This window comes from Nilaparvata lugens, chromosome 2, assembly GCF_014356525.2.
Source record: "Nilaparvata lugens isolate BPH chromosome 2, ASM1435652v1, whole genome shotgun sequence".
In the NCBI taxonomy this organism is placed as follows: domain Eukaryota; kingdom Metazoa; phylum Arthropoda; class Insecta; order Hemiptera; family Delphacidae; genus Nilaparvata; species Nilaparvata lugens.
The window spans coordinates 16,574,634-16,587,348 of NC_052505.1; the positions used below are offsets into that span (position 1 = coordinate 16,574,634).

The 12,715-nt window shown below is 36.2% G+C and overlaps 1 protein-coding gene across 5 annotated transcripts in view; it reads left to right on the top strand.

Moving 5' to 3' along the window:
* The window catches only part of LOC111052242 (protein lingerer), a 50,084-nt gene that overhangs the window by 12,441 nt on the left and 24,928 nt on the right, over positions 1-12,715 (top strand). For 3 of the 5 annotated variants that reach the window (XM_039420700.1, XM_039420702.1, XM_039420701.1), the window contains exons 6-15: positions 990-1,259; positions 2,506-2,723; positions 3,782-3,880; positions 4,442-4,619; positions 5,823-5,950; positions 7,013-7,285; positions 8,568-8,894; positions 9,853-10,191; positions 11,036-11,341; positions 12,310-12,462. In XM_039420700.1, the coding sequence (XP_039276634.1) occupies positions 990-1,259; positions 2,506-2,723; positions 3,782-3,880; positions 4,442-4,619; positions 5,823-5,950; positions 7,013-7,285; positions 8,568-8,894; positions 9,853-10,191; positions 11,036-11,341; positions 12,310-12,462 (2,291 nt within the window). The remainder of the gene's footprint in view (positions 1-989; positions 1,260-2,505; positions 2,724-3,781; positions 3,881-4,441; positions 4,620-5,822; positions 5,951-7,012; positions 7,286-8,567; positions 8,895-9,852; positions 10,192-11,035; positions 11,342-12,309; positions 12,463-12,715) is intronic. The other 2 variants (XM_039420703.1, XM_039420704.1) reach the window with 1 other exon arrangement.

Consider the following 12,715-nt stretch of genomic DNA (forward strand, 5'->3'; position numbering starts at 1 on the left):
TTTGGGACAGAACATTAATTTTCAAATTCGGTAAGATATAAATCCATGAGATTTAAAGGATAGGTTCTTCATGGTATTGTTGATCTAGTTGAACAAAAATTTTCTGAAAATATCAATTTTTAAGATAGCTATTAAATTTACTAAAGATAACCAAATATAACTTTTAGTTGAGTTATTTTTGGTAAAATGAATAACTTTTTCAAAAATTTATATTTTTAGAAAATTTTTATTTTACTAGATCAACAATACCATGGAGAATCCATCCTCTGAATCTTATGGATTTATATCTTACCGAATTTGAAATGTTCTGTCCCAAAAATTCAAACTTTAGGCGCTCATATCTCAAAAAGTAATAATCGGAAAAAAATGTTTTCCCGAGAAAACTTTTTCATTTTGATAGCTTGATGATATACAAATCGAAAAACTTGAAAAAATATCACCAGTAGAAAGTTTATTTTTAGCCTTTGCACAGCCTTAAAAGGATAACTATTATTCATTCATCTTTGGAAAAACAGCTGATAATAATTATTTCGTCGTATGTTGATGATGGAAGTGAGTGAGCGAGTTCATGTGTGTGGGACTGTGTCAAAATTATGACTCAGCTCTTGAACTTTTGTAATCATTGAATCAGGTACTTAGTGCAGGTTGCAAAAAAGCCGGGCTATTTTCAATCCTGATTAATTCCAGTAGATTCATCTTTTTTAAAAGGTCTTCTCTAATTTGGTTCACGTGAAATTAATCAGGATTAAAATTTAACCGGCTTTTGTGCAACCGGGCATTTGTGAGGGAAATTTTTGCATTCCTCTCGGAATTAATCTCAATTTACTGTGATTAGATGGATCATTTCTGTATGAACTATGAATGCTATTATAATTTCTTCTTTCGTAATAAATGTTTTATGCTTTTGTACTCCAGAGCGAACGAAGCTCTGTCCGCGTTTTTTTATGTGAATTGAGGAAAATTGCAAGTGAATCGAATTGGTATTGCAGGGCGCGGTAGAGAGAACAAGGAGAACGAGCGGAACCTGGAAGACGGATACAGTGGAGGTGGTGGCGGAGGCGGTGGTCATAGACGGGATCGCCCCGGACGTATGTCGAACGGGGGCGGCGGAGGCGGATCGTCCTCCAGAGGCGGCCGTGGCGACCGCGGCGGACCGCGCACATTCCAGGGACGAGGTGCCTCAAAAAGTAATCAAAACTTTTCTTGTCCTATTGAAACATGGAGTAATCCAGGTGCAGAACAGGGTGCTGACAAAGTAGGTGAGTCTTTCGCTCAGACTACGCTCGAAGCACATAAACACACCCAATACCCAATTACTATTCAAAAAGTCAAACATAATTGAAAATTAAGCTACCCAAATACCATAAAAAAGTTGAATATAATTTCCTGGGATTAAATATAATATTTAATCCAAGGGGTTTAATATAATATTACATATTAATTTAGCAAATACACTACAAAAAGTTAAATATAGGTAATTCCAAATTCAAAATTAATCCAGAAGGGGCGGAATTATTGAACACCTGACAGGTAGCTAATTGAAAACTATTTTCAAATTGCATTTATGCAATTGACTAAAAATGTATTATCTCTTCTAGCTTTCTTTTAAAACCAGGAAGAAAGCTTATTGAAAAATTCTCAAATTTCATTTACACCTCAACGACACTCTTTTTTTTAATTCAAAATTTATATTGGAAATAAACTCATAAACAAAGAATTTATTATAAAAATTATCAGTAAGTTAATATAAACTCTTGAAATATATTGTTTGAAAATTAAATTTTAGTTCTTGATACAATATTCTTTGCTTACCCCCTATCTGTATCAATTGAACAGCTCACGATTTTCATTAGTTCATCTTTGTTATGTATTTTACACAAAATTGTCATTTTTTCTAAATCATTACTTTACTGAAAAATTATCATTTAATAATTCATCCATAATAATGAACTTATAAAACTAATAAAAGTTTGATGCTAAGACGCGTTGATTTGGTAAGCTCAAATCTCGAAAAATTTTATCTAAATTTTGTTGAGTTGATATTATTTTCATTCATAGACTAAACATAAAACCATAGTTAATTCAAATCAAAATTTTGGTTTAAGGTTGGAAAAATTATTATTCAAACTCATTTTTGTAATAGCTTCTTGAATGTGTCAGCTTTTCTATGAGAAGTATCCTTTACTGCACCTGTTCTATGCTCGAATTGTTTTTTCAGTAGATGTTATCATTATTGTTTTTGTTTTTATTGTTGTTGATCTTAGATTCAGCTCCATCAAGATTTTATGTTTCAAGACAGAGTGATCATCATGTATCAGACAATCATGTAACATTTGGAAACCGGATACTATAGAAAGAGTGCTAATCATGTATTATTGTCAGACAATCATAATCATATTTGGAAATATGATAGTATAGAATGAGTGATAATCATGTATTATCAGACAATCATATGAAATTTGGAAACTGGATAGTATAGGGAAAGTGTTGTTTGTTTGTTGCTAGGTTTTCCATCGCCCGAAGACTGGGACAATGAAGAGTATACGGGATCACTGGCTGATAGTAAGGTATTTACTCCTTCAACTGGCCCAGAGCCGGCCAAGCCGGAAGATGATAGTTTGGATGCCAATTCTTCCGCAACACCGACGCCTGGGTTAGGAGATTCACTCGCCCAGGAACAGTCGTCGACCCTAGAACAGCAACCAGTCACTCAACTTTCCTCAGTAAGTCGTCAAATTAACACTCTTCCATGCAGTCAAGTCTTTGCTTTAATTGATGGTAGCATATAGGAATTAGCTGCACCGCGGATAACACCATTCGTCACATTGATACATTTATTATTTATTATCCTTTAGCTCTCAAAGTGTGGGCTTTGGTCTCCTCCACAACATTCCTCCAAGCATCTCTTTCCTCCATCCTCTGTAACCCATCCTTATCAAATCATCCTTTATTCTCCCATTGTATTCTTGGTCTGCCCCTTTACCTTCTCGAGTGAACTTTGAGCACTATTTTTGGCATTCTGTTTTCATTTATCCTTTAAACATGTCCGAACCATCTTAGTCTTTGTGCCTCTATCAATCGTACTGTAGTACTAAGGCCTCTTGTTAATGATTCAAGTAGTTCATTATAACTTTCAAATTTATTATAATGAAAGAAAACAACTGATAAGTGTTTATTTATTCATGTCTTGCAATTCTATTGAATAGAACTGTTATGTTATTATTTTGTTAGTTGAATGTTTCCAATACTAGTCATTACTTTGCTAAGCGTAACTCTTTGAAGGTTTGGCCAACTCTTGAACGGTCTACTCATGGCTATTTGGAGACAATAATTAAAATGATTACTCTTATAAGATCGGGCTGGAGAACTCGTTGGGGAACTATTAGTATTTTGGATTGGCCATTTAGTTATGTCTCTCGACATTGATTATTGAACCAAGTATGAGCGTCTGTACTGTTGTTAACCTCTGTTGTGGAATGAGAAAATATATTAGGTATTTCGGTTGGATGATAATAAATATTGGTTAGTTGTGACTAGCTAATCTGATATTTCAGATTCAGCTGTGAATAGAAATGTTTCCCCTACTAATACAGTTCCTAGTTGTGATCATTCCTCATTGTTAGCTTTTGCAGTAATTTGAGCTATTTTCATTTTGGTTCAACCAAGAATAAAACCACGTATAGAACCGATAAGCTCTTTTTTCAGGATAATTTTATACCAAAAAATTCTCATTTTACTAAAATTAATACTCGTTGGTAATGGAATTGTTTGTAATTTTCAGAGTCCAGTTGGAGTTGGAGTAAATACTTTAACACCAGAACAATCTCAATACCTAAGTCAGTTGACTCAGTCCCTCAACTACAACAACGGGTTGAATAGCGTAAGTAAATTTTCATTTAATTTACCTTCATGAAATTGAGTAACGATGGCTAAGATCTCTGTACATTCAATATCACAGAATATTCATGCATACAAAATATGTTTTTGGAAATAGTTTTCGTTTTCTGATGAAAGTTTCATTGAAACCCTGTTGGAAAATACACTTTTGGTGGGTAATATTGAGTATTTGCATTCCTCTCTCAATGTTGAAAACTTATTTTTATGCTGTACTAGTCTTGAACACCCAAGCACGCCCACTTAATCTTTGTGTATACAGAAAAATGTCGATGTTACTATTGATATGATAAGCATATTGATATGCTTCTTTCTACACTGTGAGTAGACTATTGTATTTTTCAACATTTTTGTCTGTTATACAGTTCTATTGTAATGTAATTTGGAATTCTACTCAAATTATTGGCAGTGAAAAATTTTACTATTTTAAAAAATTAGGAGTAGAGCAGTTTTGGAATATGACTGTTGCTCTCGCTAAGATTGTCGTGCATCTATAATATATTATGATTTGTAATTGTACTGATACATGAATGAATAATGATTTCAGACTTCGGTTGGAAGTGTGAATTCGACCCAGTCTCAATACCTGAATGACATAACGCAGCCTTCAGAATACAAAAGTGCTATGATAAATTCAAGCTCGTCGCAGTCATATTCATCCATTCCTCCAAAGCCCGCTGTTACACAAGCTTCTTACCCAACCACTTACCCAACCACTACCTCAGGTATGATATCATAACTTATACATATTTTCTGTTAGTCTCAGTTTCTTACCGATATCAGTATAATCAAGAATGCATTTTGAACTATCTAATCATCATGAGATATTAACGATCTAAGCGTTGCGTTAGTATGATTAGTTTGGAAAATTGCAGGCAAGACTACTTCATGAATGAGTAGTGTAAATAAGGTCGAGACCACATTAGGCGTTCACTTAGTCGGCACGATAGAACAGAAAGCTCTCCCATTGGCTGATTGGGTTGACGTTTCGAGAGAGCTTCTTGTCCAGTCAATTAAAGAGCTTCCTGTCCTGTTGTGCCGACTGATAAAACGCCGAATTTGGTCTCGCCCTAACGTGTTGCAAGCTGAAGCTTCAATGGGGTTGGTTATTAAAAATAATATTGAATAAAGAATTCTTATTTTATGCTATTAGACCAAACTCAGGCAGTTTTATTTGGTGTCCATAATATTTTGTTGATAAAAACTACAAAACATTCAATGTAGAGATGGGAAGTTCGGATCACTTAACTGATTCGGGTCAATCGTTCTCGATCACTGCCGCGACCCGTTCAAAAAGACCCGTTCAATTGAACCGTTCAATTTTCGTTTATAGCTCTCCTATAAACAAGCAAAAAAAAGGTCCACCACAGTTGATGTGCAAAAACAGGGGTTTACCCCAGTTGATGAACGGGTCTTTTGAAGATCCGGATCACTCGTTCACTTTAATAACCCGTTCAATCATGACCGAACGACACATATCTAATACACTGGTACCAATCATCAGTAATCCAGTTTTGAGCTATTTTGAATAAACATTGAAATTTCAATGAATCAAATTATAGTTAAGGTTTCATTCAATGTATTCGTTCAATTTTGAATGATGCTTTGTATTTGATTTTATTGCTGTTGAACTAATTGTAGCTGGTTTTGAGACATTCGACTACAAGAAAAATTTGTTCAGAAAACACAAAATGTGAATTTATAAGGAAGTTGCAGTTTACTATGACACAGAAAAGGAAGTTACTGTTTGAATCTTGACACCAGTTAAAACCTCTTTTCGAGGATCCTCTTTATTACTGGATTGTGTCACAGTTTATCATTGTAACTAGATATTACAAGAGCTATCGACTTGAATCAGATGAATGCTTTTTATAAATTCGACATTTCTGAACGGTTTGTGCTAATATGGCTTGTTTATTGTGTTTCAGTTACTTCCACTTACGGCTCAAAAGTCATGTACAACAGTATTCCTTCACAAGAACTGAATTCGGTGCCCTCTCAAACCATTCCAGCAAAAAGTAAATCACAGAGACCCAGGGTACCACCTCCATCAAAGGTTTGTGCCATAGATTAGAGTAAGTCTTACACCCAGTTGCACAACAGTCTGTTTACTTTTAATCCCGATAAAATGCTACGTGAGCCAATAAGAGAAGCCTTCTTCTCAGAAAAAACTTCTGATTGGTTCTCGTGGAATTTAATCATGATTGAAATTTAACAGGTTTTTGTGCAAACGTGCCTTATTGTTGAATCTCATATTAATAACGCGTTAAAACATATGCTTCCCTCATTTGACTGGTTGAAAATAATAATTTGAAATTGCATTCAATTATAATTGAAGACATTTCTGAAAATTGATGTTTATATGAACAGATTCGTATTAAAGTAAATATAAATTAGGCCTATATTCCTTGCATAGCTTATTATACTCCTTGACAATTTGCATATGGCAGAGCCTCAATAATAATGATAATAATATAAAAAAAATATTTATTTCACAAAAGCACAATACAACTTTATAGAATAATACAACTTTTAAGAATTGATAATCAGTATTGAATAAAATTACTATAACTTTTTGCAACCACATATTCTTGAAATGTTTGAACTGTTTCGGTAAACGTGATACCATTATAGAAGTCGAGTCAACTGGAACTAGTGTAATAATGTGGTGCTTTTAAATCAGATTGGCTGTGAATAATCTAGTGAATATAACTCTTGCGAGTGTACGTTTTGCAACCACACACTCATAGAAATAAAACTGTTTTCGGTAACTTGAAAATTCGTTCTCAACACAATTTTCAAGACAGAAAGTTGGACTTGAATTTTTGTAAGTGAAAAATGTATCCTACCTTTTGAAAGAATGTTATTGTTTATAAATCTTGGGAGAAGAGCAATGTTGGGCTATTGCTCTCTCTCTCTCTCTCCCAGTCTTAGCTATATTAATAAACTAATAAATAAATATATAAATGTAGAAAAGAGTATTTCTTAGGGCTACATGAATTGTTTAAATAGAAATAACTAGTACTTTTTAAATGTTTTAAAGTTCAAAAAAGGTACTAATTATACCTATAATGAATGAATATAAAAATATTCAACTAAAATAATACGATGGTTACAGATACCATCATCGGCAGTGGAAATGCCTCCCGGAGATTCGGTGAACAGCAACCTGGTATTCATGGATGCGTTCGGGGCACTGGAGTTCGGCTCGGGCGAGACGACTCTGGACACCCTGAACGAGACCAGTGCGGCACCTGCCGCCCCTCCCGCCTCTGTGGTCCCCACCACTCCCACCCCCACCACCTCACCTATGGACTCGTACACTGTAACAAGCACTAACTCTTCCCAGCAGCAGACTAGCATAGCTAGCGCGCCCACTCAATCGCAAAAGGTAACAACATATCTATTTCTTTACTACATTAATTATTATAGTTCACTGAAAAAAGTCTATTTGAAAAATAGAGTGGACGTTTTTCCCCCACAAGATTCCTTATCTATGAATATTTCAAGTTTTAGTGTTTCTACTGGACGCAAGGCGTCTAATGGCTGAACAGCCAAGGACGGGCGTTGGATAGAAGAAAAAGAAGTTTTACTGGTAGAAAAACGTCCTAACTCCGCCTAATAAAGAATGTTTTCATTCCATTCCTTATCTAGTTACTAGATACTACCATAGAGAAACAATAGCGTAAGTAGATATCCCATGGTATAGGTGTTGTTTATGTCGCAACTTTTACTGTTATCTCAAGCCGATTACTGTAGATTTTTACTGTTTTGACCGGGTCAGTGTGTATGAACGGCACAATATGAGAGACTACCAGCGTCAAAAAGCTTCACAGGAAAGAACTACGTGGACTATCAGCTTGAGATAACAGTAAAAGTTGCGACATAAACGCCCTATACCATGGGATATCTACTTATGCTACTGTTTCTCTATGATACTACTCTACTTCACGGGAGTTGTGTCCTGTCAAAACAGTTTCGTTTGTCATTCACCGTTACTGTATTCAATAGTTATACATAACTATTGAAAATCAAAGTACCCTTTCAACGTTCATTTTTATTAAAATATCTAAAGATTTTGAAGATTTGTCGATTTTTGTCAGCGTGTTTGTTCAAAAAAAGTAAAAATGAAAAAAAAAAACACCCGTTACAAAATGTTACAGTTTCTTCAATGTTTGAACTTGTTCAATTATTTGTGAAAGTGATACATAACCTTTATACAACATCTTGTTGTATAAATTAGAATTGGAACCGTTTTGGGCTTCAGCCTGTGGCACGCTTCTGGAAGTTGTGTACGTAATTCTGAATGGTTGAATAATGAATATACATTTTTGAGTGTAGAAAACAATCAATCAACACATCTGAAAACAAAGAAACAAATTACAGACAAGAATGAAGCATGTCGACAATGAAGCATTCTGAAAATTGAGAATTGAATTGCATAAATGAATGAAGGATTTTGATAAGGTCTTCCTCAATACTATTCTGAAAATTGAGAAATAGATCATGAACATGAATGACAAGTTGTGAAACTTGAGACAATAATTACGGACATGAATGGCAGGCAAGGTTTCGTTCAATACAATATTCTGAAACTTGAGAAATGAATTACAACCAAGAAGGAAGCATGTTTTGAAGCAAGCATTGACTGTGTGTGTGTGTGTGTGTGTCAGAGCTCGAGCGGAGGCGGCGAATCGTTGATGGCTGCGGCTGCGTCGGAAGCGGCTGCAGTGGTGTCGAGTGGCGGCGGTTCCTACTCTAGCGGCGGAGGCGGCGGAAGTACGGCAGTGCGATCAGTTGCCGCCACCACGCCGAGCATCGCCGAACTGAGCAGTGCGGCGAAACCGACCGACGTGTCATCACTCACCTATTCGGCCACCGCTTCAGAGTCGCCCAGCATCTACCAGTCGACGGCCACCGTCTATCAGAAAACGTCGGCGCCCGTCTACCAGACACCCGCCTCTACCTATAACTCGGCTAGCTACTCCACGTCATCGCAGGTGAGTGCTCAACACGTTTTCGTCATACTGCACAGAAAACAAAACATTTCGAATATGCACGCTGTACACTGGATGACCTTAGTAGCTTCCTCTAGTGGCCGCGGAACGCGGAATTGGAAATGCCATGTGCCATGAGTTCCAGATATTTCCAATTCCTCGTACCCACGGCAGCTAGTAGAAGACGTGCTGTCCTTGAGTGCAGGCTTTTCAACTTGATATTGCTAAATATATCTTGGTATTTTTTGCAAGACTGCTCAGAAAACATAACATTTAGAATCTGTTCACAGGCTAGAAACACGCTATAAGTTTTATAACTATAGTCAACTGGAAGAAAATAGATCGATGGAGTTTAACACAACTCTGTCGGCTTTATGTATTTTTCATGCTAAATACCGGACATTGATAGAATGCATTAAGATTAATTTTTCCCATATCCCTGTATAATTTTTCTTGTGTAAATGTGTGTATTTTTGGTAATTGCTATTCATATTAAAAAGATATTAAATTCTATAAATTTATAGGCATAACTTACGTAAAATTGCTCAATTGATATGGAAATAGAGAAGTTGTTGAATTAACTTCGTCATGTTATTTTGTGATATTGAAACTCAAAAAAATTATCGAATTATTATTTATTTCTCATTCAACTCTTCAAGAGCCATTTTCAAGTGTAATTAAAACAAATACACATCATTGAATTAATGCTAGTCTAAGTTTATTATATAAACATAAACTAGCATCAATTCAATGTTTATTTATTACACTGAAAAATGGCTCTTTAAGAGTTTGAACTAGTAGTGTTGCTATAATTTGTTGCCATTATATTGAGTACTTTGATAATTTTTTTATTGTGTTAAAATGATCAGTAGCCCTAAAAAGAATAGTGAATTTTTGAACATATTCATAATCACTTATGAAATGGTTCAAATCACGACTAAAATGGTTCATTGAATTTCAGGTGACGTCCAGCGGCGCAAGCGCTTACAACAACTCGGGAGGTTACGCATCTGGGGGCAGCGGGGGCGGCTACACAGCCACCACCACACAGTCGGCCTATCCGAGTTCGAGCAACTACAGCAGTTCGGTCACTCAGCAGACACCGGGCAGCGGCGCAGGCACCTCCTATCCCTCCTTCACCAGCTACCCCTCCAACTATCAGACCACCGCCTACGCCTCGCATACGGTGCCCTACGGCGCGTCCTACCCCTTCCAGAACAGCTACTCGTCCAGCCAGCCGACGGCTTCCAATCACAAAATTGGCTCCAATCTCAGCTCAAACGTTTCCAAAGACTCTCAGGTACGATTGCACTAAAATCAATGTCGTAAATGGAAATAAAACAGAATGACTGCCTTTATTTTTCCTAGAGAGCGAAGTCAGGGCATAGCTAAATATGTTGGCATGAGAGATAGGTTTAATAATAGGATTGTTCAATGTTCATGATCGATAACCTACCCTTAAGTTATTAAGTTCATCTGATAATTCCTTTATAGCTTCGTGTATGTCAGAATCTTTCCTCACAAATATTTTCCAGGTCAAAAATTTATTCTCTATTGTAATAGTGTAATACTAAATATAAATAAGAATCTCAGTACCCTTTTTTTGAATATTATTTTCGTTATAAGGGTACTATTTTGTAATATTTTATAACGAAAATAATTCAAAAAAAGGGTACTAAAATTTTTATTTATATTTATATTACAAGTAGCCCTATACAGAAAAGAGACAATAAAATGTAATACAAAACTATTTGAGATTCCTTTAAACACGACGTAATGTGATAACGTCACTCCATTTGATTATCTCATTAATTAAAATTTTCATAATCGATTAGATTAGTTACTGGCTTAGAAATTCAGGTGTCTTGGGTTTGTTTCCTGACATAACGAAGATTGTTTTTTGGATGAAAAGGTTGAGCTGTCTGTAAACTAGAGGCAGCTTTAAAAGAGTCAAGTCACGTTTAAGACACTGAAATCAATCAGGTGCAACCTGAGAACTTTATATCTGAGTCAACCAGTCAGTCTAATCTATATCTGAGCCAGCTACGTTGATACCAAAGTACGTCTACAAAAAACATTTGTGTCTATAGTCTTAAAAGCTAATTTTGTTGGTTTGGAGTATGATTGTGTTTATTGTATTGCAGTACGACTCAGTGCCCGCGTCGAGTGCAATGACAGCGCCGGCTTCCATCACACCCGTGTCGAACACAAGCGTGACGCCGTCGCTCGGCCTGTCCGCCAACCAGCAGGCGGGCAGTGCTGCCAACAAGGTGGCCGCCTCCATGAGCAAGGTGCAGAACATGCCGCCTGGCGTCCAGCCCCTCGTCAGCACCCAGTACATGATTGGTCAGGCGGCCGGCACCCTGCCCTACTACCAGCAGCCGCCTGCCGCTGCCCTCTTCAGCTACGACGACTTGCAAATGCTGCAGCAACGCATTCCGCAACACGTGGTAATCCTCACTCTATTCTCAATCTATAAAATTAGTGATATTTTTGGCGAATTGAACTGTCATTTACGTGTCACCTGGTATTGTGTCACCATTTAATCTAGTAGTTTTATCTCTTTTCGCCCTTACACATTGTATTACTGTAATTGTAATACAATAACAATTTCAATAACTGTAATAGAAAAAATTCAAAAATTAATTTATTTCGCACAAAATATTATTACAAAACTGAACAGTAGAACAGTATATTGTACAACATTGTACCGGCTAAAAATACAAAAAAAAATAAAATAAAAAAAAAATAAAAAAATAAAAATACTTATGAAAATCCACTATGAAAAACAACTTATTTTAACATTTTCTGTTTTGCTTTAGAGGACAGAAAGATAAAATATGGATGGAATACCCCTACAAAGACTATACATCTGTGTGTAGGTGTGACTTCAAATATCTACGATAGCATAATTTACAGAGTTTATGCAGAAACAATGAATGCAACTCAGTAGAAAAATCCAACATTCAAGTTAGGAAACATGTTGTGAATAGTGGAGACCAGTGGATAACCATTTGCTCATTGAAGAAAAGAGCAAATGAAAATTGAGAGATGAATGAAAAAACTATCCACAGAAAAGCTGAAATTCAGGAGAAAAAAGAAAGAAAACAATATAACCTGTTAGAGCTGACATTAGTGCCAATATAGGCTACCGAATACCGACCGCAGCAGGCCTTCATGCATAACCAAGCTTGAACTTGCACAAATACGCATAGTAATATTATGAAAATAGTATTTCTTATTTAATAGGTGGTCAAGGTTGTAAATTGATGTGAGAATTACAAGTCACTTTTATTTCGTTTGAACGAAATATAGTATGCTTTATTTGAGTTCGCAATAACTAACTGTGATAAGCTATCAGTAAAATAATTGATGAATAATGTTGATGGGTGTAATAGTGGTTGTTGTGTTGCTATAGCCTGCAGGATACTATGACATGGGATACCAGCCTCAGACAACGCTAGCAACAGGCCGAGAGGGTCTAGGCAGTGTGGCCTACACAATGCCAGATGCCAGGTTCACAAGAGCTGATAACAACACGTCTCCTGTTCCGTCTACCTTGTCCCAACAGGTTAGCTTCAACAGTCCAATAGTTTCAATATGTCTGTATCTAAATCATAGAGAAAAGATAGCATAAGATAGTGTGTCTCATGGTATAGGGTGCATGTGTTCTAAAATTCACTGTTATGTCAAGCCGATAGTCCACGCTGTTCTGTTTCGTGAAGCTATGTGGCGCTGGTAATCTCTACTGTGCTGTTCATACACTCTCACTCGGCCAACACAGTAATAATACAGTATTTTTTAGTTATCAGTGGTGATTTAGT